The sequence below is a fragment of the Opisthorchis viverrini genome (genome assembly GCF_000715545.1).
Source record: "Opisthorchis viverrini unplaced genomic scaffold opera_v5_92, whole genome shotgun sequence".
Lineage (NCBI taxonomy): Eukaryota > Metazoa > Platyhelminthes > Trematoda > Opisthorchiida > Opisthorchiidae > Opisthorchis > Opisthorchis viverrini.
The window spans coordinates 545711-570800 of NW_008751748.1; the positions used below are offsets into that span (position 1 = coordinate 545711).

Consider the following 25090-nt stretch of genomic DNA (forward strand, 5'->3'; position numbering starts at 1 on the left):
AGAAAGGATCTCGTGGATTTAGAAAGGTGTTATTTTGTTTAAGGTTTGTAGGCAGCGTGGAGCATAAGGCCCTTCGGTCAGATGGCTGACAGTCAAATGGCCAGGCGACGTTTGCTTCTGAGGTGGGAAGGGGTTGGGGAGGGACATCGGTGGACGCTGAACTGCGCGGCCAAATGATACTTCCCGGTTGCCCAGGCCGAGGAAGGGGGTTTGGTTGAGGTACCCCACCTTGAGCCTTCGACTCAAAAGTCTGACCCACGAGGCAGTGGGAGAATGTAGGGTTTTCTTTGGGGACCCTGCCCGGAGCCGATGACTCAGTAGTGTGACCTGCTCGGCTGCAGGGTGTTGTCCTAACCCTAGGGCGCAGGGAATAAGGCATTACTGTCTCATTCCTGATGCGGCAAAGCAGGTGCCTTTTGAGCAGCACCGGGCTCTTTGGCTTTCGACCGTATTGGATAATGCGCCGGCGGTCACGGTCAACCGTTGGGCGATCGGAATGTGCGGTTTTTAGGGCCGACGTTTTCTAACCCGTCCTTCCTCGGGGGAAGGCAGCATCGCTGCTTCCATAAATATGGACATGCTGGTCGCCTGGGGGAAACACCTTACTGTCTTCAAACTCCAGTCGCAGAGGACAGTACGAATTTACCCCCAGACTGCCCCGTATCACGATTGCTCGTAGGGCATGGTCTCGCTGCTCTTGGTCTGGCTGCTCCCCTTTGGCCTTCCTGGCATGGTTTACCTTGTGGAACGAATTTCCAGCCAGTGTAGCCCGCGGGATCGCTGCAGCACTGAAGCCCGACCACCACGTCAAGGTGGCAGCTTTCCGTCGGGAGATCAAGTTGTTTTACTCTGGGTCAAACTGTGATTTTTCGGGTCAAGGAACTTACTGAGAAGCTTATCTAGGCATACTCTTTGTTTCGTTCTCTACGATCCAACACCGATGACGTATCTTCCATGTATACCAGAGTTCTCGTGGCATGGCGGCAAACTCGTTAGTGAAGTGGTGATCCTATGTCTCTTCAAGCTAGATGCGTATCACTCTTTTTGTGCTCACTCCGCTGTTTTTTGGAAACGATCGATAGCGTCAGTATCGTCCAAAAGGTGTTCCCACACGCACGAGTACCGTCGCTCAGTGCCAAGACTACGCTTGATCATTTATTGTTACTTTGGATACAAAGATGGCACGGTTTCCTTTTTTTTGGCAGTTCGACTCGGTGATTTATTCAGTCTCTCTGTGCCTTTACTTAAGCGTCCGTACACATCAGAGTACGCGTATTATTGACTTGTGTCACTTTCCTTCTTTCCCAGCTCAGTTTATCTTTGCGGACCGCTTACTCGACGAACGGCACCACCTCAATCAGGGCTTTCCAGGTCTCATTCCCCCTCATTCAATACGCTTTGTCTAATAATTTGCGACATACCTTGTTAACCCTAACTTGTGTGCTTAACTTACGCTTGTGACTGCGCCGGTGACAAGGTACGTCCAAAAGGTGTTCCCACACGCACGAGTACCGTCGCTCAGTGCCAAGACTACGCTTGATCATTTATTGTTACTTTGGATACAAAGATGGCACGGTTTCCTTTTTTTTGGCAGTTCGACTCGGTGATTTATTCAGTCTCTCTGTGCCTTTACTTAAGCCTCCGTACACATCAGAGTACGCGTATTATTGACTTGTGTCACTTTCCTTCTTTCCCAGCTCAGTTTATCTTTGCGGACCGCTTACTCGACGAACGGCACCACCTCAATCAGGGCTTTCCAGGTCTCATTCCCCCTCATTCAATACGCTTTGTCTAATAATTTGCGACATACCTTGTTAACCCTAACTTGTGTGCTTAACTTACGCTTGTGACTGCGCCGGTGACAAGGTACCGTCTCACTTTTCTACGCTCAGCAGCTTTGAGATACTGGAGCTCGATTATTAGCGTATTGGTGAAGTTGCTTCTAGGCTTAAGCTAGCTGATTTTTGTGTGGAGTATTCGCCACTCAGAGTACCTGGACACACCAGGATATTCAGACAAACCAAACCTTCCTGAAAACGCGTGAAGGGCTCATACAGACAAATTGCTTAAATTTTTCAAGCCTCTTAAACTGCGGAGTAAAATCTGGCCTCCAGCCTAGTTACGTTTTCGAACGTACCATGTAGGATTGTATCATATCGTGGTAAGCTAGCGCCAAGTCCCTTCCCCGTTCACCTTCACTCTTCTCTTTACAATGAAGCTTTCAAATAAATCATGGTTGTAAGACAGTGAAGCATTGGTGTTGAACACCGATGTCATGCCGTCGATGATGATGATTTCTTGACGCTATTATTGCGGTATATGTGCTATCAAAACCAATCATTCGCCGCTGAACAAAAAAGGCGTCGAAAATGAAAGAATCCACAACTCGACTGTATTACGTGGATATTCTGACTTGACGGAGCTTAATGAAACAATATAACAAAGGAACAAAATCCACTAGTTTTGCATGTTCCTTGCGTCTACTCAGTTGAAGTGTTGAGACCGAATGCTTACCCATTCATTCCAGCAAAAGCTAAGCAGTGAACCGTACGACGGTTTCTCGAGATAGTCCTGCGAATCGCTCCGGCCAAACTAACCCATTTATAATTACGTGTTATAAAAATCGAACGGCTGTCTATGAATCAAGTTTAATGAAATTATTGCGAAAGTTCAAAACACTGGGCATCTAGATGGGATCTAGGGAATTCCTTCGAGCCCAGAATTCTGTAACTTGAAGTTTTGCAAAAAATGGCAATTCCTGCTCGTCCTATTTCTGCCATTTTTTCTACGACTTTCTTCCGTTTCCTCTGCAGTGTGTTGATCGGGTGAATAAATAGCCCGGCAAAAGTTTCGAATTCTGCACAAGTTGGAGTTTTCGAACTGAACGTGTATTCATGTCACCAAATCAGAGAAAACCATAACTCACCCTGCTGAATATTTGTGTACTAAGTCATCACTCCACGAAAGTAGATAGAGTGACTTGCCCTTTAAATCTCACTTGCATATTTAGTTCGGTGGCAGCCATCAACTCATTTTCTGACGTCCCAAAGCATCACTGGTACTATGCTGCAACACAGTTTGTAAAGTACTGTCATCGGTGAACCGGTTGAATGTGTCCAAAGAAGTGTATATTCGGTTGGCCTGTCTTTTCAAACCCAAACGAACTCGAATGAAGTTCTCCCAGTTTATCCAAACGATCGCTGTGTTTGGAGATCATTCACTTAAGCGCACCCACCCATAGATCAGGTTATGTAGAAAATTGTTACTTTATACTTTTTCATCTGATGGTAGCACACTTCTACCCTTTGAATGCACGAGACAAACAGCTGGTGCAGGTGCTACGCACCAGGCTACGTTCGTTCAAACGCGTTCAGATCAAACACAATCGGCGCACCATATCTCGCAAGCCCATTGTCGATAACCCTCGACAGTATGCTGCCGGGGCAGGTGAGGTAACCACCGTGTCGGCCACTGACACTCGCTTCTACAGAAGTGCAAAGGTCAGTATATGGCGAATAGGCTGCAGTTAGTCATCGGCGAATCAACCTATCACTTGTACGCTGGTTTGCTGGCTTTTATAGCCGGTTCCCGAAGTCTCACTTCGGAATCCCATAGTATAACGGATAAGCCTCTTCACATAAATAAACTTTGCAGCTACTTCAGATGAAACCTGCAGTGCCTGTATTTTATACCACCCCTTGCTGCTTTAGAGGCGGAACCTTATCATGGTGTTGGCAAGTAGTTAGAACTCGGATTAACTGACCGAAAAGTCCGTGGTTCAAACCCGACCTCTGCCTATCGACTTCCCCTGTCTAGGCTTGGGCAACCTGACAATATCCCAGCCCTCGTGCAACCTTCGGGTGGCATGGCAGTTAGGCACCGAAAGGGTGCTACGGCTGGATGGTTTTTACTTGGGTAGTATGCTAACATCCATCATCTGCCTTGTGGTCAAGGTTTGGAGCCAAAGGCTTCGGTCGGAGGCCATAGTGGCTCTCTTTTCTAAGTGCGGGTGCCCTGAATGTATCGCGCACAACCACGAATTTCATAAAAACTTTTTTGTACACAGCAGCGGACGGGCGGAAATATACTACAACTGATGCCTCTTTTCTTAAACTTTCACGTAATCCTTCTTCCTCCAATAGGAGTTCTCTCTCCATGGGCCCCAGCACTAGGTTTAGACGCTTTGTTTACCATACACCACGCTCAGCTGCAACTTCTGCGCGTCAGTCTTCAGTAACAACCGTAACCACCTTGAGGTCACTTTTCATACCCCGAAGACCTTCTTAGCCGCCTTGAATGTTTGAACAGTGAAGAGGACAAAACAAGGGGTCGCTGTTCGTACGCCAGATTTTTTCTGCGTTGACGTATGCTGTCAGTCAGAAGGGATACGGGATGCAAGTACCGTAATGGCCTCTTTCTCTTTCCGCTTCAGGATGTCCGCATTTGGTAACTTGGAGGTCGCTGCAGCTGAATGTACCTGGATAATCCATCGAGTGGAAGCATTGCTACTTGATTGGGTACCCGTTTATAGTCGCCTCTGCGCTGTTCGTTTGGCAACGTCAGTGTGTTCGAACAATAGTGGTTCATTACTCCTGTTCATTGTAGCTACCTTTATCCCAACGGACTTTAGCTTCGAATCTGTGACACTAGGTTTTTTTTTATGGTAGACTAAAAGTCTAGCTAAATTGTGGTCATCGATGACCTAGAGGCCCTGGTAGATAGGCCGCTTAAACTTAGTTTGTTGATCGCGTTGAATTAGGGGCGAAGCCCGCGCTGGAGAACACCAGCCCTTAACGGCGTTAATTGTCTGACAATCTGGTGCCCTTCAATAAACCAACCTCGAACTCATCACCATCAGTTACTGGTGGGGAAGATCGTTCACTACCTTCCTAAATCAAATTTACCAATTTGCATCACTTGTAAAGTCAAAAAGATGTATCACTGGGTTTCAAGGGTTGCGTGTACCAGGTTACGGTAGGCACTGTGTTGTTACGCGATTGTTAGATATGCCCCCACTGCACACCGACCACAGGAAACTTCCTCACGTTTTTTGGCCACCGGTTTCTCGCATGGCGTCGACGAGGTCATTAACCAGGTGATTTTAAAACAGGTGGTTGGTTGTGCAGTAGGTAGCTCAGCGATAGAAAATTATCGTGAACTGCGGTGGCTCGGTCATTTGCTATGCCCGGCGGAGTATCGTCTCCCAAGGTGGATGTTGTTCTCCGCGGCTCCTTCAGAATGACGCACTTAGCGAGATGATGAGGTAACTTGGAAGGAGTGCGTGGAAAAGATTACGAAGATTTTGGGTATTGATGCGGTCCACCCCCCAAGTTGGGATATCTGTAATCCTTTCTGTGCTAGAAGCAATGGCAGCTCACCGACGTTTTTTAACCTTATTGCGGCCAGTTTTTTCCAGATTGTCTGATTTGGCGTTGTGGGAGTGCAGGCACCTCAGAACGCTCGCAACAGATTAGCTCCATGTGACGAAATGGAGTCTAGATCGTGCATTGTCCCATGTGCTCTAGATATTATACGGACGAGTTGATTGTGAACTATTTTCGTACCTCCCTGATTAGAGGTATTCCACTTCGCGGACAATTCTTTTTTCTGGCTAGGTATTATCAGTCTAGATTAACCAGACGTGCATTGGTCACGGACACCGGTAGGCTCCTAGCAAAACGTCTGAAACATGTTTTGTTCCGTAAAACTCGCAATCATGGTCAGGAGCGTCAGAGTTAGCATACGATCCGCTCTCGCTCTACCACTGCAATTTTTTCAAAAGCCCTTAAGGTAAAAGTAGAAAGTAGATATGGAAGGAACCTGATACTCACTTTCCATGAGTGCTGAGATGTCTAAACGTTTAAACATTTCCTCGAGGTCATACTTCATCATTTCCCAGTTTGACTTATTTTCACTAGCAATGTTGAGAAAACTGTGCCATCTAGCCACAATGTTCGGCGATTTAGTTCTTTCTGGGCACCTACCCTTCCAGTCAGCTGCTTTTAACACATGTCTCATCTAACACCTTTTTTCCGTTCTATTTCCGATCATGTGCATTCCTTTCTCTTTCATTAGTCGCGCAATTTTATAGCTTTTCACTCCTTTCCTATCCGATGTCGAGATTTTCAGCTTGACCTGAGCCTGTTTGGAGATTTTTCTGGTCTCTGCCTACGATTCGCACTTCACCCGTGACATTCATGTTTGATTGACCAATGCGCATATGAATGGATCAATCTTGTGAATGTTACTTTCTAACGAATGAATTGAAAAGCGAGTGCACTTGGTTGTATGTCAATGGATCAATCTTATGGATGTTACTTTCTAACGAATGAATCGCACACACTTTGAAAAGCGAGTGCACTTGGTTGTATGTGTGTGCTCTTTTGTTAATTGACTTTCGGTAATCTTACGTAGCACCTGAAACCTCAGAAGTTCGTTTTCTGTGGGAAACTCATCTTTTTCTTTATCAGTTGATTCTGGGAAGTTACTGTGTTTGGAAAGCTGTCCGATTCGAACTGAGAACTAGGGAGCTGTTTTGACTCACCCAGCTGGAGTCAATTGTCCGAAACATACATTTTCAGTTCCTCTAACAAACAATGCTTGAGTGTGTCTCAAGTTGTTTATTTTTTCTGGTATAGGATCTGCATGTTTCTATGGGACGGGACCCGCTCAATGAGGACTACTTGTACTTCGTCCACTTATGTATTGACCAGCGCATTACTGATCTCTCTTATTTATTTTTGCCACTGGTTTGTAAGCAGATAGACCAGTGGTTGGTTTCCTGACGTTGGCATTGTAACTTCATCTCTGAATAGAGCACTATATTTGAAAGCGGTCGCATCATTCAGGCATACGACTTTGTGGTTTTGTCGTTTCGCTACTACCTTCGAAGGCTGAAACGCTTCAAATCCGAGTCCACGGGATTTTATAGTAAGCCAACGAAAGCACGCTCAAAGCCATAATCACATTTCCGTTGTATTAGACTATACTCTGTAGCCCCGTTAAGTTTGTGACAGCCCCATCGTCTCCTCGAAACGGCTCAAGCTGAGGCCTTCAAAACAAATGTAACTGAAAATGAATGGGATAGTATGCCATATTACCGTCCAGTATAACTTTCCTGTTCAGGACAGCATACCACCGGGTTCAGACTTCCTTATTCCAAGGATTACTGCACCGTTAATGGCGATTACTGTTCATTCAGCCTGTGATTGGCCGATCGTGACTTATGTTCACTGCCAGTAGTGCTTTCGGTCTCCGAAGTACCGTATATTATATGTCGGGAGAGTTTTTTTTCTCTTCAAAGTCTATTGTATACCGTCAGGTCCGATTGTAGGAAGTGAATCACACTCACGAACTTGAGGTTTCATTATTGAACTCTGGGCGACTTCACGACGAATTTCTCATGGCGTGTCTAGGTGCCGAATTGCCCTGTCACTTTCGGTTGACAGGCGAAATCCCACTGGTTTAACGTTAGGTGGGGCGGAGGCTCATGGGTTAACGCGCCCGTTGCTTCGAGGCACGAGCTTTCAACGAATATATTTCAGTGCTGATTTCTTCATTGCTTATCTAGTCTTGCCTTAAAACAATACTCAGCTGCTTATATTCCCATACTGTTGGGTTGTATATACACTTCTCTTAATCATTCTATCTGGACTCACGGGAATTGGTTCCCTCACAGCTATGTGTCATTTATGCTTCATTTATGGGTGCCGGCGATGATAATACTGGTGTTGCTCACGTCTCACATAATCACAGCAGATGGTGGCCCTTGTTTGAGCTTCGATTCGGGCGAGGATAGCCAATCGATTTCACATAGTTGCTCTTTCTATGTTTTGTCACACCCTCTGTTTATTCGTCGGTGTGATTTTTCCTCTCTCCATAGAAATTCGGTGCGACTAGCTATACGAAAGCTAACATATGCACCCGAAGAAGCCGCTCCCCAACCATCAGCCGTGGTTGTCAAGGATTTCCTCATGAGCCCTGGTTCGTTGCGGCTTGAAGTTTCCCTGGATAAAGAGGTGAGTTTCATTCAGCTTGTGACGGGCATCGTGACTCTCTTGGCCTCAGTCAGAGCCAGTTCCTTGACTCAGATCTGCAGTAATAAGATTAGTTGGCTCTGAATAACCGGATATCCTTTTTTTTAAATGAAACTGAGGCACTTTGTCAGTCGAATAACCCTAATCCGTTTAGTATTGGTTTTCCCTGATAAGTTCAGTTAATAACTCACAGGCCAAGGAGCTTGAGCGGCTAGTCGCGAGGTCCGGTTGAGCTGTTCGTTGAAGTCTTGGAGTTGTGGTTCTGAAGGACAACACACGTCGATGTTCAGTGCTTCCGGGGAATGTACAGCTCCGCCTTGTTGATATGCCTGCATCAGAGTTCGTATTTCAAATTCCGCCAATTTGAACGAAGTACGAGGGACCAAAATGACATTTTTGGTTAACTTCGAGTGAACTGGAAGATTTCGACTGCCGTATCATAAGCGGCTCATAGAAAAATGCCATCCTCAGACGTGGCGATCTGATTTCGATTCATTTCTGAGGCTCACTACACGTACAAAATAGAACATAATATGGAGTGATTATTTGTTGGTCTCCATGATCTGTCAGGGCATGCCAAAGACTGTCCGAATGACACTGTCACGTCAGATTGATTGGTGTGCATTGCTGTGACTGCTAGTCTCCTAGTTTACTAGCTTGGAGTTTGGGATGTTGTTTGGCGACGTGTGTTTTATTGTTGGACCCCAGTGTGGTTACCAAATTAACCACCATCCAGTCTTTTTCGGCTTCTTGTGATCCAGAGACCACCAAAGTTGTTGGTCAGGATTGGTGTTGTCTGAAGTCACCGAGTGAAAGGTTATCTGCTTTACTGCACACACGTCAGCGATCGCCTGTAAAACGATGCGTTTGAGAGCCTCTGTAAAAGCGTCTTCCAAAGGGTCTGCTGCCGGTTCGCTATTACTGTTTATGCATCAGTAGATGCAGGCCGAAAGTAGTAGCTAACGCGGTTTACCAGCGTCACGCTGAGCACATTTGGCGCTGCTAACGTTCAGTTTAGTGGTAAACTTGGAGTGGAATAGACTCCCTTGAGGGGCTGAGTGACTGCTATAGCACTGCACAGTTGTAAGCAAAGCGCAATGATACTCTCATGACCCTGGAAGTCGATCGAGAGAAGACTTCAGTTTGCTCCCTGAAGCTCTTTATTCGTCAAAAATCACTGCGCTCTTTCAGTGTACAATCTTCCTGGATGTCTTTCCGATTCACCTGATTGTGACCGGCTCGGTTTCTGTTTGTTTCGTTGGCAGCTTGTGTCGGGCGGCTTCTTTTTGCAGTGTTTCAATTGTTGATCTCCACTAGTGACTGGATGGCGCGTTAATTTTCACTTGCACGCTGAAATACCTAAATGATCGGCAGGCTTTGAACCGAATTCAGAGAATTATTGACTGCTCGTTTGGCTTTTTAACTTGTCCCAGGCTCTGTATCACCTACCAGTAGAGATACAGGATTTTCACGCACTTAATCTTTCACCATTTTTTGTAGTGAATAGTCCTAAAGTTTGTCGAATCGAAGACCAGCAGTCCAAACTAGGTCCTGGAGTTGACGATCTTCATTAGGCTTCTATCATCATAGAGGTTGTACGTTCCTGAAAGACAATGGTCGCTGACTTAAAAGGCCTGTTTGGGAAGCCACTCAGACTTTGTTCGATGTCCGTGTTTCCCTTACTACTTAGCTTTTTGTCGTAACGTATATATCGGTTGAACAGTTCTCTTGAAGGACTGGCGAGTTAACTGCTTACGTCCCTCGGATCTAAAGAAGTCGATAGCTATCGGATAAAAAAAATTTCATGCTCCCACCGCGTCTGATTTCTACGACTTTTTCATTCCGAATATATTCAGTTTCGCTTGAGAGCATTTACAGAATTTGTACAGCTCATGTCCCAGCACGGTTATCCTGGTTGACCCGTTCCAGAGAATATACAGGAATTCCGCCAATTTCAGGCCTTTCCTTTTTCAGAAATACTATCATGGTGAATCGATTGCCGTGAATGTGCTGGTGGATAACAACTCGAACAAAACAGTGAAGAAGGTCAAGCTCTCTGGTACGTGCTTTATGCAGTTGCTTGTGCAACCTGTGTTTCATCACTGTTCTATTTGATTGTGTTCCCGGGTGTTGCGTTGTGTGATACCATCCTTCCTCGAAATTTAGGTGAAATCAGTCATACACTCTCTCCTTCAAGAATATGCCAATATCGCGTTGATATCCAGTGGTTACTTTTGTTCTGATCACTATATTTAATATGATGTGTAATGGAGAGTGGTTTCTCAGTCACCGAACTTCGTTCTTTCTCGATGATCGGTTTTTGTCATGAAACTCCTGCCCCGCTTTTTGACTTATCGTACGTTGCTCATGATGTGTAGGCAATCCGCTTCGTTGCATCATCTCGTACCCGAACGCTTTGATACTTCAACAGATGGTGATGCTGATGATGATGAGAGTATCACGTGCGTTCTAAACTGCGGCAGCAGCGGATCCCGTTTGTAACATATGGTGTTCAGTTATTGTTGTCTGCAAAAATATTTCCGACATGGTTGACGGAGCTGTTTTTGGAATTATTGGTTTGCAAAGGAAGTCTCGGAAGAATTCGTTAACTTCATGAAAACGTTGTTCTCCGATAACTTGGGGTCACGTGCACACCTCTGTCCGTTTTCTTCTACCTCGTCACAAACGAATTCATGGCAGGCCAATGAACATAATGGGCTGGAATTGCTGACAGTCTGCGCATGACTTGGTCTTAATTTATACTGGTGAGCGAGGAGCTCAACATGCGCTCAAAAGACTGGTAGTGGATGACCGATAAATCATCTGATTAAAGCACGTTTGGACAATATAACACCATTCATTTGCTTGCGCAGTTAACATCTCGTGATCTAGTGTAACCGGTTCCTCAGGCAGGAGGTTGGAGCGACCTGGTGAATGCTTTTTCCTTTTTAATTAAATCGCTTATATTCTGAAGGTTGAAAGGAGGTTGTCAGCCTTCAAATGTGCTTCACACTGAATGCAAGCGAAGCTACGCTGAAAAGTATCAAAAAGACCATTGCACAACTGCCGATAGTTCCCACTCGCCACGGATCTTCTGATTGGCTTCACCTGCATGGTGAACTTCATATTTGAAGCTTCTGTGATCTAAAGTTAAGTGCACTCAATACTAATGTGCATCGGTAAGAACGATTTCGACTGTCAAAATCGACAGCACGTTTTTTTTCACTCCGATAATCCAGTTGCCCGATTCTAATTTCCCTTTACTCCTGCACTTTTTCTATTGCTGCTCTCTGTATGTTGCTTTCTCAGTTCCTTTACCTTCCTTTCAAACTCTCGTAGTTGACTTTTGCGAATTATCAGTTTCCTATAACAGGTTTTTCCAATACCACATTACCACATTACCAGGTTTTTCCATCTGTTGATGTAATACACCACTCATGAGTTTGCCGAAAATTCTTCGACATCCCGTGACCGATTTCGCCCTTCTTGGGGCACATCAGGTAGGCGCAATACCCGAGTTTCCACCAACCTTATGTTCTACTTGAAACCGAAAGGCACGAAATGAACGAGGTACACTCATTCGCAAACAAATTTGGTTTTCCGAGAGACTCGCTAAGGTTTTTCCATCATTATATTCATTTGTTTGTGGCATCCAATTCATTCTTGGCTTGTTTATTCACTTTATTCTGTCAAATTAAGATTTCGTGAGCTTTTGCTCTGATCCACAACATCTAAATTTCGATCTATTCAGACCGCGGTGTGCGTCGTTCATCCATTCGAATCCAGTTTTTTGTGGCTGGATCTGGTAACCATTTACGTTTCGCCTGACAGACGGTTCCGTTGATTTAAGAAATCAGGACGACTAGTCCAACTGATCTCCCGTACTGGAATGCAATTTTCGCGGCGAATAAAATATATCCTAGTGCTATTTTCTTTTGCGTTTAGAGTAATCCGGTTGTTACGTTACCGTCCGTCCCAGTAAGACCCTCTAAAGTCCGTTGCACACCATAACTCCAGGTTCTCCATTCCAATATAAAATGTATTGTGTTGTACAGTCATCCAGGTTACCGACATCACCCTGTTCAGCCGGGCGTTGCATCAATGCACTGTGGATGAGACAGAGGCCGAGTAAGCACCTCCATCCCGACAAGAATTGCTGTCACTCCCCTGCACGTCATTCCTCGGTTTATAGCTTGTGCCGGTTATTTTGCAATGCCTGTTGTTTGTACCGGTAACACTGGATCATCGGATCTTCTGACTGCATGGGAAGTGACAGAACAAAGATACATGCACATTCATACATATGGATATTTTTGGAGTGATGTTCGCGTGTCTCTAATTTCTTAGTTGGGTTTTACTTTACTAGAATAACCCGGCCACTGTTCAAACATTTTCGTATCAACTTGTCAGTCGAGCATGAAGTTTGACCAGAATTGACCATTGGTTCATGATCCGTTTACTCCGCTTACAGTCAGTCTGTTTAACTATCCCTGATTAGATCAATAACGACAACCAGGTGGGATCATTATAATAACCGTTATGGACTGTTGGTTTAAGCTAATACTTTAGGAATAAAACTGATTGCACTGTGCGCTTTTTGTGGAATTTGCCAGCAAGTAGACTTCATCCAGTATAAATTGTACCACTGGGAGTCAATCATTAGCTTTCCCATCACTGGGCGCTTGTTTACCTAAAAGTTGTAGCTTGATATTATTGTGGTACTTCGACGAAATGAGCAAATTTGTTCATTCGGTGAGTCGGTCATATTTCGGAGTTGATATTCTTAAATTAGCCCATCTTTGTTGGTGGAACTTGGGAGGGAGCCATTGCAATGAGGATCATATGCTGGAAGAGTTCTGATTTCCCTTTTAACCTGTTACCAACTTTTACTTTTACTCTCCTAAGACACACGATTAGTTGGCTGCAGAAATGTCTTGTGCATGAGGATCAGAAGCTCGAGGTAACTCATTGGAAGATCTCGATTGTTCCTCTCTACGCTTGGGCAACCTGGCAGTATCTCAGTCCTCGTGCTTCCTTCGGATAGCATGACAGCTAGGCACTAAAAGGGTGTTGCAGCTGAACGGTCTAATATCTTCTGTCTGTAGAGGCCGTTCTTCGAAGGCATAAATTGGAACCGAACCAGTGAAGATCCGGATTTTCGCGCCTAAACTAATCACAGTTCTTTCTCACGAGACTGGGTTCAGCTGCGTGAGTTTGCCAGGCGTTTTCTATCCACCGTTGCCTTTCCTCTTTAGTCTACCCATTGCTCAACACGGTGTAACCAAGGTATTTGAAGCTGCTGGCGTACTGAATTACCTCATCCCTCAAGTTGAGAATTTGGATGGATACATCCATGCGGGTGGAGTGGGCTACTTTGTTTTCCACCGAACTTGGAAATCTTATCGCCGTATACCGGGACCCGAACTTTCACTGGTGAATGTTAGACCACATTGAGGTCCACCAGCTTCGTGAAAAAAAACCGTCAGCTTAGAGGAATGCCCAGACTGACCCGCTAATAAGCGAACCACACAACTCGAAAGTCAATGAAGCGTGTTCATGCAGGTTGTGCGAATTTGAAACGTCATTCTAATGTTCGTCGCATAGAAAATATTCGGTCCAAACAGCTCTCCCCATGGCGCACACCGTTCTATCGGTTTTTTCGGTAGAAGGAGAGGCGGATGGTCGTAATATATTGGTACCCCTACCTCGCTGAACCGATTCAGTGTTCCAAGTTGGACAAATTAGCCTGTAAATTGGCTCGAGAAGTGCTGAGATGCAGAATTTATAGACCTCCGCACTGATGCCGTCTTGTTCGATGGTTTGTCAACTCTTCAGCTGTCTGACGATTGCGACAGTTTACGGTTCAGTTGTCTGTTCACAGTTGACACCACATGATACTGAAGCTGGACTGGTCTGGAGCTGGAAACTGCCGCCTCCCTAGATGGGGACTCCAGGACTCAACTCATCGATTTTTCAGTGACATTGGCAGACATAGGTCAATAGCGTAGCCATTGGTGCTCCTACATCTGTATTATCACCTGTAGTGTTTAACTGCCTATTTCTCCGCTTTTTCAAACGACATGGTTGATTCAACACCAATTGACTGCTTATGCCATCGCCTCCAATGCTTGGCTAGATTTCCTCTGTTCCATTTTCTGGCGGCCAACCGAAGCCGTAAAAGCTGAAATCAACTTGTGTACTTAATAAGGGATAGACCCAACACAGCGTAGAATATGTTTCAACTCAAAGTCTTGTGAAAGGATAAAAGTTTAAGCCCTTCAACATCGCCAAGACAACCTCTGTATACCGGAGTTAGCTAGGGATAGACCAACACAGCGTAGAATATGTTTCAACTCAAAGTCTTGTGAAAGGATAAAAGTTTAAGCCCTTCAACATCGCCAAGACAACCTCTGTATACCGGAGTTAGCTAAAGAACGTAATATAGCTCTCACCTAGTTCCACACAGGTGTTCTAAGTTCTATGTGGTCAGATCACCTGTATGGTTCCATAAGTTACCTGTGTCACACACTGACTACGTGGTCCTTCGAAAGCTTGCTGTGTTCCTCACCCCTGGGTATCGTCGTACTTGCACTAGACTGTTGTCATCATTCCATCAAATTTTTCGCGTCACTCCCTCGGTTAGCTTTTTTCATCCTGATTACCTGAGTGGTTCCGCAGTCCAGCGAAACCCCTCAACTGTGTGAACATTTTCATATAGGGAACTACTCACAAGGTTGCTGAAAGCTCATCGATATTGCGAATGTTGTATCAATCGAAACATGAAACGGCCTTTGTGCAGTACATTCAGTTGAAGAAAGATTCAGTTGAGTTTCCTGTGAAAACCAAGCTGAAATACAAATGAGTGTATTTGTGTAGACACTTCTTCCCTTAGTCGAATATCCGAGATCAAAGTACTCAAGTATCCCATCTCCTGGTTAGTGTATGCCTAATTTCCAAAATAAGGATGAATGGTGAAATGAATGGCACTTTAGGGTTTTCGGAGCTCATAAAAGATGTTATTCCAAATTATTGTCTCTTTGACGTAGCCCCTTTCTACAATTGTCCCGATTATTGAAGCCGTAAAAATTCTGTGTGGTTATTCCGAGTCATAAGGCCTGATAATTTTGTGGGTTAGTTTGAGCTTAATCAACTGAGTGCAGAGACCAGGCGTGCTCATTTTTATTGATGATACGAATTGATATTTTCGTGCTTGTATCAAACAGCTTCGAAATTGAAATGCTCCCAAACGGTATAACTAAGCTCGCCCTGCCATCCAGGCTGCCCTTGAAACCGAAAGTAACAACAACTTTCGCTTTTTTTGGCGTTAAACCAACCAAACTAGTTATGGGTTTAATTCAGCTATCTGTCTACGGAAAGTCTATTTGAATGGGGCAACACCTAAACTTTCATTATTATGCGCCATTGAGGCGAAGACGAGTTCCGACTTATTCAACAAACGAACCAGACGAATCTGCATTATGGGTGCGCTTGAGTTTGAACTGAGGCACATTGCTGATGCTTATCTAGAGTGGTTCGTATCTCAGAGCGTATCTCAATTCCTGCCCGATCACTTGTTATAGTATTGCAAGAAAGCTGGTCCGCGTGGTCGTACACTATAAAAGCGATCTGTTAGCACACACGGTCAGTCGCTGCGTAACTCCATTTTCCCAACGCGCTTATCCAGCCGTATAGCTTTGATCTCTTGGTTTACAACGAACCCTGTGTTCAACTTAAACCTTAAAGACAGGGTGCTGGTCTCTTCACCGAAAAGTTTTGGGCCGAGTCAGACGAGTTTAGGAGATGTCAGTCTTTGTGAATAGCATCAGTATGGTAAAATAACTGGCAAAATATGTAGACAAAACGTACTGCACCTGTATTTTTGCAACATTCTGAGCATCTTCGACTCAGAAATTGTGTGATGTTCACCCCATATATCCTCTCTATTGTATCCTTTATAGTCCATGTGTTAAATAAATCCACGCTAAGAATCGGACTTTCGAAAAACAACTTACTAGCAGCCTGTAGGATATGAGAATTCCAACGTTTGAAACCAGTTTTTGTCTTGTCTTGTCTAGCAAAAGTTTGACTGCTTAGCCGTGCCAAAACAGTAATTATCAGTACTGGTTTCACTTCTCATCAGCCCGAGAGTTTCTTGTTTTCTTGACTTGCCTGTTGCAGAACAGCGTTTTTTCTAATGATCGCATCAACTTACTCGAATCATGTCCACTGACCTCTACTTCGATGACGAGCTTTCTCCATAACATTAAGTTATCTTCTGATACATACCGCCACACTTTCAGACTCTTGTCAGTGAGCACCGGACCATATTGACATTGACCGCAATTTTAGGTTATTTTCGAAAAGAAGCCACGAACGACTACACTGTTGTGATGCATTGCAAGTTATCTATGTCCGATGAAGTTCAGTACAGAAACAGTGATACTTCATGTGTAACGCAACCGATAAAAGATGAAAGCCATTTTCCCAGGCTTCCATTAGGTTTTTCCCACCGTTATAGCTGTTGTAGCTCTTTCATCCTTGTTGAGATCAGTAAAAGAATGTGTACCACGAAATTCGAGGGAGGTTTGAGATAGTTACGGGTGACTAACCAACAGCACAGTTACCGTGCACCTAGACAGGTCATAGCGCCACTGTGCTTCATTCACGCAGCTGACATCACATGGTTTGTTGTTGACTAGCTCCTCAAGTGACTTTCAGCTTCCCGGCTGTTGAACCTAGTCAGCTGAAATAACTATTTGACTTATATTTGGTTCCTGTATGTCTAGTTGGGATTGTCGCATTCTTTAGTCAGTCATTCTTGACCGTTGTTCGGTGTGTCTGCCACAGATCATGTCGCTGAGTTCGTGTTTATCATCTCATACCTGTTAAGCACATTCACCTTAAAATGCAAATCCGCGGCACGCTTTACTTTTTGACTAGTCCGGCGTACTTACTGGATCTCATATTTTAGTCGACTGTTGCTAGGTTGAGCGTGTCCACCTCATTTCTCACATGGATAACACGATTGTTGTGGCTGCTGTGAATTCAGTTCATGCCTTGCTTCCCTAGAACAATCGACCTAGGTGTTTCCAGTTTCACATATGCACTGAATCCGGTGTGGTGTTACGTCCCATGATTATGGCCGATTATGTGCTGGTGTGCTGACTTACACTGGTCGTACGCTTGGAGTGTTTTATAGTGTACATGGAAAAAGCGAATACATGTCACTACTGGTTTCGTCAGGTGATGTTAGCTGAATCGATTGTGCGATGCTACGGTTCACAGTTCTGGACCCTTGTTCGTTTTAACAAATGTACCCATGAAGTACATGTACATTTGTTCGTCTCATCCATCCGTCTGGTATCCAGCAATTCGGGGAGTTCTTTTTATTGGTTTATCAAAAAAGTCTGAATTTATAGATTGAGATGATGCTATCAATGAGTAAACGGTGAAGCAGTAGCAAACTTCAGATCCATAGATCATCTGTGGACAACGTCGTGCTGGATAGCTGGAACCAGGATAGCAACGCTTTGGACACAAGTCACCAAAATTTTTCCTTAACAAATCAGTTCCCTGTTAGTATCACGTCCGACCTGTGTATTTTACGTTGAAGTGCCAAGTTTTGCGTGCAGCCATTTTATAAAATCACTACCCTTGATTTGTTCACGAATGCCTCTAAAGAAAAGCCTCTGCGAAGCCTCAATACAGACTAAAATTGTTGATGTAGATGTAGTTGAATCGGCCACGTATCACTTTGGTTAATCTTAGTCAGGACGAAACATTTCACATTCAACCATGCCCCATTTTCATAAAAAATCTGAGCTCCATTGACCCGGGGCTTGTCAGATCACCCACAAGGACCATGAGAAGTGGAGAATAGCTTCATCAACTCTCTCCATCAAATGCACGCTGTGTACGAGCAGACGGCTGATGGACTTATGTTGACCGACTTAGTTCGAGCCTCTTCACTGAGCTCAAGGCGCATGGGTAACCTCAGGAAAAACAGTTAGGAACTTCAGTTCGTTCATTTTCCTGGCACGTGAATTTGTGTAGCCACTGAAACACTTGGACTGTTTTCGTAAATTTGGTAATATTAAAATGTCGTAGCCAATCGACTGGGAACCATTGGGACGCGAGCATCCGCATTTCATTACCATATCTTTGCAAAAACTTGTTAAAGGTCAGACGCCCACCAGTTACTGAACCAACCTGCAAAAGATAGTTTCCATTCAGTTCATTTGTTAGAATTTGATTACTCAACGGATAGTGTATCCATTGTGTGTTATAGACCGATAACGCTCAACCACACGTGACAAAAGTCGATGATGATTATAACAGATAAGTTTGAAGACACTCCAGCATCCAAAATGTTTTTCTGACTTGCAGGAATTGAAATAGGTGTGTACAAAGAAAACAGTCTACTTCTCAAGTTGTTGAAACTAACTGCCGTGACTTCGATTGAATTCCGGCCAGTTTTTCACGTCAAAGATTTATACTGTGACTATACTCATAGATGCCTTCATAACATCCAACATCACCATGTTTAACGTCACCCTTGACAGCAACATTAACGTAGACCGCTGATATATCCTAGCCGCATAAACCACGTCACTCCAGTCAAATTAACCGCAACAATTAACTCAGGAAATATGGGACCGCTCACACACTACTCCAACACCCAGTCAGCATGAACGTCACTGACACCGGTTAGCCCAACTCAGGAAATATGGAACCGCTCACACACTACTCCAACGCCCAGTCAGACAACTGAACAGGGACTGACAGCATGAACGTCACTGACACCGGTTAGCCACGACACCTTTCAGTGTCCCCAGCCAAGTACGGGGAAGGTAACCAAAACAGCAAGAACCAGACCTTGCAGGCTTTTACTCTGTCAAATCACACTCGCAAGCTACTTTGCTATGTTCTGCAATAGAGCTAACCGCTCCTTCGCTTGCAAGCCCGATCTAGATCAAGGTGACACCTAAGTGGTTATGTTAATTGATTGTACTGGTCCTCCTTAAGGAGCACGTCTGCCGAAGTTTGACGTGAGATGATAGAACCTCAACAAGTCGCACCTTCCCCGTAATCTGGGTTCGTTGCCGTACCTAATTACGCATGACATGAACAGTCGTTTCATGAGCTAGCAGAAGTAGATGGCTATCAGTTGCTAACGTTACCCTATATGCCGTACAAAGCCAACTCTGCTGTATATGATATGAACTGGTAGGGTGCGTTTCTCGCACTCCTAAGATAACTTTTTTCCACTTTCCCTCTACAACGGCGCTTGTTTGGAACGTACTGTATGTATTTTTATCGGCTGTTCCACTTCTTTAGGATACCCTTAACAATCAGGACATAGGGACAGTCGATGCGTTATTGATTATCGTGAGCCACCACTGTTTTTTATCCGTTCACAGCTCTTATTTTTTAGGAAATGTAGGTTTACTGGTCGTCATCGTCATCGACCGCCTAGTACAACCATGATTTATTTGAAAACCTCTTTGTGAGGAAAAGAATGAAAGCGGACAGGTAAGCGACTTAGTGCTAACTTACTACAATCTTCCGAGGTGCCTACACCTCCAGACACTCATTCGAGTTGACAACAAGAACGCCACTGACATCGGTTGGCAGTCATAGCTTGCAGCGTCTTCAACCAGGCGCAGTGGAAATCACGCGATCCCCATCCTGGAAGGCATATAGCACTGACAGCACCCGAACGTTTCGTAGTCTCCTTCATACCCTTCTGCCAGATCAAGGGTTGGCCACCTATCTGCTTCTGCCACTGTGAATTGGGCATGGAAAACAGTACTCTCTTCGGCAAACGATGGTTCGGCATACGTAACACATGTCCCAACTGACGCAGCTTCTGATGCTGGATACATTCTTCAATGGAAGTACCTGTTGCACAACCGAAAACTTTCTAATTGCCTCGTTATGAATTCACTGACACTTTCCCAAACGGGCTATGGTTCTGAGACAGCGGTTGTCAAACTCCTGATGACGTCTCAGTTCTGCTGATCCAAAAGACCAAGTCTGACGACCTTACAACAAAATAGCCCGTACTGTAGCCTGATACGCCCGTTGGGATTCAGGGATATACCAATTTGAAGCTATGTGTTTCAAATTAGCAAACGACTCGAGCCTTACGGATTCGTGCACTGACCTCATCTATCACACTCAAATTAGCAAACGACTCGAGCCTTGCGGATTCGTGCACTGACCTCATCTATCACACTACACCTACGCTTTTTCTCCTCTTCAGTGATGAGAATGATATCGTCTGCATATTTCAGGTTGACAAGGTTTTCGTTGGAGGCTGTTTGAACACCAGGGTTTTGGAGGCCTAACAGCGTTGACCATGAAAGTAAATAGGGGTGGGGAAACTGGGCATCTCTGACGGATACTTCTTTGTACACGGAAGCTTTTGAAGAGTTCTCCGTATGCTTTCACACTTCCAGAAGTCCGAGAATACAACGAACTCATCGTATTCGCAAACTTCCGGAGGATTCTTTGATGGGCAACTGTGTCAAGGAGAACAGGCCCACCGGTCTATGTGTTCTTCTATGTTCATTCCCTTCCGATCCTCGGTTTCTGGGGACCAGTCGCACACGCATTCCCGGTTTTATGGGTCTCTTCCATTTCCTTAGCTTTTCGTGTGTGCCAGACTTCACGATTGGCGCGCATGGTCACTTTTGCTTGATGCCCGATAATTTGTCGGTTTAGGTTGGGATAGCTATCCCAAATTTAAGCCACTCCACTGACTGGTCTGATTTCCAATGCTTGAGAGGTCTTGGCAGCCCCCGTACAACACGCAAAACTGCCGGGACTGCGCAAAGAGATGATGATCTCGTCCCAGTATTGATTAATATCTGATGGCGGAGCAGTTGGAAGAGACTTAGGAAGATATTTTTGCTAAATTCACCTCACATTCGTATCTGCCAGTCTCACAGTTGCCAGGCAATTTTTCCGAACCTTACGTGGCCCTGGAAACCGAAGAGAAAAGTGACTCCGGACGAGTGTGTAGTCGGAATACACAAATGCGTTCCACGGCAAGTGGCAGTCAGTTATTGTTCCGCGCCATTGATAACTGATGGCATTGTGATCGATTTGAGTTCGTGGCCGGCACCCCTTTGGAGGCTTCGGCCATATCGAAAGTTAGTACTGAACAGAACAGCCTGCTGTCTGCACGCAGCTGAAACAATCGTTCATCATTATCCGTACGCACTGAATCCAATCCATGTCGTCCACCTATTCGAGTCACAGATGTGCCAAGCCTGTCCACTTCTGCATTCAGTTCTCTGGCAACCACTCCAATATCTGAGCTTTAAGCTCACCGTTCCATGTCATTCAGGGCTTCGCAAAACTTGTCTTTGATGGCGTCAAAGCTACGGACTTTGCGTCGTAAGTTGACACAACAAACAGACATTGGTCAACATCGCACTTGTGTGAATCCTTCACAGATGTTGCTAGACGAACCACACAGGCTGAAAAGCCTGACCTCAGGGCACCGGCGTTTGGCAGGAGATGCAAATGAATTACCATTTCTACGGAACAAGTCGCCACATGTTCCAACCCCAAATGCAGAGGACCAGGAGTCTGTGTTTGTCAGACCTCTAACCTCTGACCAACCTGATATAACAGGCTGCGATTGGTGAGCGGTCACCCGCCTCCAGTATAGCTGAATGGATCGTGAAGGTACACAAATGTCACACCATGGTAAGGTCCAATCTCTTCGTGACGGTTTACCGGTAACTTTGGTTGCGGCGGTGTATCACACAACCGTTGAACCTGAGGCGCGCACATCGTACCGTGCATAGCGTAGTTGGTCACAAAGTGGCTCTATTATCCTTTGAGTGAGGTGTCTACTTACCCCAATCCGTCGTCGACAACAACAGCATATCAGTGAAAGGAAGAAGGCCTTTGCTGCGGAGTTATTTATTAGAAAACACCGACTGAACGGCTTCAGGCCATTGGACAAAAAAACTCATATGCATCTTGTTTATAAAAACTGAATATCTGTCTTCTTCTTGAACAAGTCTTCTTGAACCTTCCCGGATATTCATTGAATATCATTCAAATGTAAGCGAACGCTGCAAAGCAATCCCACAAATTCCTTAATAAATGCCAATTTCCAATAGACGTGAAGCGGAGTTACTAGAAAACATATACGTCAGTAGTCAGTACTAGTGCGATACACTCATTTGCAAACCAATTTGGTTTTGCGGGAGACTTATCTGAAAACCAACTGAATCTCGTTCATGGTTTTGTAAGCAACTGAATGTGCTGCACCAGGTCGCCTCGTGTACCCGGGTTCCGCAGTCTTTAATGCTCTGCATGACGTGGTGGTTTGCATGGTGCATCCTCGGAAAACAGCTAGTCAAACGTGACATGAATATGAACTCAGTGATTTTTGTGTGTTCGTTTTTCACAAACGGGCGCCCCGTGTTTGGACATTATTTAATATCGCACAGTCTCATTGTGACTTAGAGTTCCACCGTAGTCCGTGAGCTTCTCTTCTGTGGGATAGAGTCAGTTTCCTCCTTTCCCATCTAGTTCATGGTACGAGAAGCTTTTCCTCAAATAAATTATTGGTTTGCTAGTCACCGATTGTTCCGCCAGGGATGCTCTTAGGGCGAATGCTGATTGCAGTATACTTCCGCTATAACGGTACCCTCACCTGCCAGCTTCCGTAAAGAATTATATATTGTCCCTCATCATGATGTCTCGCCCTCGACATCCGGACCATCGTCCCTAAGCTGCACACACCAGTCGGGTTATTAGTGTTTTCAGCGATGAGGCAAGTTTGGCGGCATATCTACCATGGGGAACCCTTGCGACTTTGAACTGCACTGTTCTTCAATGAAATGTACATTGGCTGTTCACTATTAGTCTATACGGTTTAAATGGCTTAAATGTTGCTGAATGGGATCGAACATTTATCTGACCAATCAATGCTTTTTTCGTCATGCAAATAAGGTCAATCTATGCTGAAAAGATGAGGACCGCGGAAGGCTGTTTCATCGTTTTTGGGGATCAGTGGTAGCAGTGCGTTTCTCACGAATTTTAGGAATATTAATATATTCACTAATTGCTATGCTTGGCGAACAAAGTAACCACCACTTATAGACTATGGTCTACCGAATACGACAGCCTTAATTCAACGGATTGCTAGTGACATGGGCAACCCGAATGCTAAGACGAGGTATCACAAAATTTCTTCAATTCAACTGTTTTCACCAGTTTACAAGAGTTCACTCTATGGGATCCGTCCAACATTGTAAAATTTCATATGGCCATGATTGTAATATGTTTGAGGTGCAGAAGGCTGACAGCTTAACGAACTTTTTGGTAAAATGTGACGACAGGAGAGTCCGGTGGTGCCGAGTGCTTATCTCAAGATTCGGTCCTCCAATGACTCTGCGTTCGTTAGAGCTTCGCGTTTTGCTTATGATATCATCTTACACCAACTTTCTCCCTCCTCTTCGACACTAATCTCTGAATTACATTCCAACTCACTGGTCTCGCTACTAATGGAAGCGGTGAACTTAATGCGAGATCCATCCTTCGCCCTCTTTGCTGCTGTTCTAACCAAATTACATTGCTGGATAGGAGGTTCACGTTTGAGCTACACTGGGGGGGAGGAGGCTGTTTTTTAGTTACCCGCAGAGTTTCTCATACCGCTGTTATAAAGTAACCAATTGGAAACAAGTGCTGCAATGTTGAGAAACTGTGCACTTGTTGAAGTGAACGCTACCCTTTAGAAAGAAACGCTTTTGACCGTTCATTCTCGCGCTACAAAATTTCCTAGATTTTTGTTGTTCAAAGTGAATTAGGGCACCAGTTGGTAAACGCACTTTCGTGAAACTCATACTGATTGCTGGCAGCGCGTGAAAATTTGGTCCGTTGAATAACTGATACCCATGTGAGCAGTCGGGAGCCAGCAGTGATCACACGGGCTCAGTTCGGACGCCACGAATTTGCGTAAGCCTGATGTGTTGTGGAAAATATCTACGGTGCCGAAATAGCTCTAAGATTTAGAAACCACTTACTGTGCGGTTGCTAGAAAGGAACCTTTTTCCCCCATCAAACCCCCATGCACTTGAGATGCACACGCTTTTTGGCATCTGTTAGTTCTACTGGTAATTTCCGCAATGGTCCAGACGCTGATAGCTTCCAGATACTCATTGAGTTTGAAACAAATGGAGTTCAGTAGCTTCTGGGAACACAGTTCATGTGTGAAAGACCCCTAAGCGTATACTTAGACCATCTATCTCGTACCCACTAAATTCCGAAAAATCTAAACTCTCCCTCATTCCCCATGAATTCATAATGTACAAGTAGCCCGAACCTCTCAGGAAACTGGAGGAAGAATGATCAACATAAATTCGTCATATTTTGAAGGCTTTTCTGCTTCTGCTTCTCATAAATTATTCCACATCCTCTCTAACCCAAGTATACAATGGTTCTGTGTATATTTCATTGCCGGGGACGACTTGTCTTCCAATTTCATGGTTTTAAAATACACGACTTTCTGCAGCACTCCTGATACATGTATGGTGTAGTTGCGTGTTGTCCTGGCCGGACAACTGTGGTTGTTCTTTCCTCATGATAGGATACCTTTAATGAATCAGTGACTGCCTCGCCACAGTTATATTGTTTACTGGCGCTGTAATTGGTTTTCAAAAATCGGAATTCTTTGAAAAACATGTCGATTGTTGGATTGGCTGTTCGACGTTTCATTGAGCGCAAAACTGTTACACCAAGAATCAAAGCGTTTATTTTGACCACCGTTGAACCATATTCATTTTCCGACGCTTATATACTTCCCTGCTTCTGCTGAGCACGTATTCGCTACAATTCAGTCAGAGACGTACGTTTTATTAGCGTTAGCCTGCGTCGTACAACATTCTATGTTCTTGAAGCAATGGGTCAACTGTGACGCCCGCTCCGTGCCTGGCTGCCATTGAAGCCTACCTCTGACGTGGTTTCCTCGACTCTTGCTGTACCTATTTCATGTTCATGCTATACATGTTTCTTACGGTGAACAGCTA

General features: G+C 44.8%; 1 protein-coding gene across 1 annotated transcript in view; it reads left to right on the top strand.

Annotated features, from left to right (window-relative positions):
- Positions 1–25090, top strand: part of T265_05091 (hypothetical protein) — a gene marked incomplete at both ends in the record, with an annotated part of 56358 nt that overhangs the window by 19754 nt on the left and 11514 nt on the right. Inside the window, 4 exons of the mRNA XM_009170008.1 lie at positions 4433–4558; positions 7883–8018; positions 10011–10095; positions 12092–12164. Coding sequence (XP_009168272.1) covers positions 4433–4558; positions 7883–8018; positions 10011–10095; positions 12092–12164 — 420 coding nt within the window. The remainder of the gene's footprint in view (positions 1–4432; positions 4559–7882; positions 8019–10010; positions 10096–12091; positions 12165–25090) is intronic.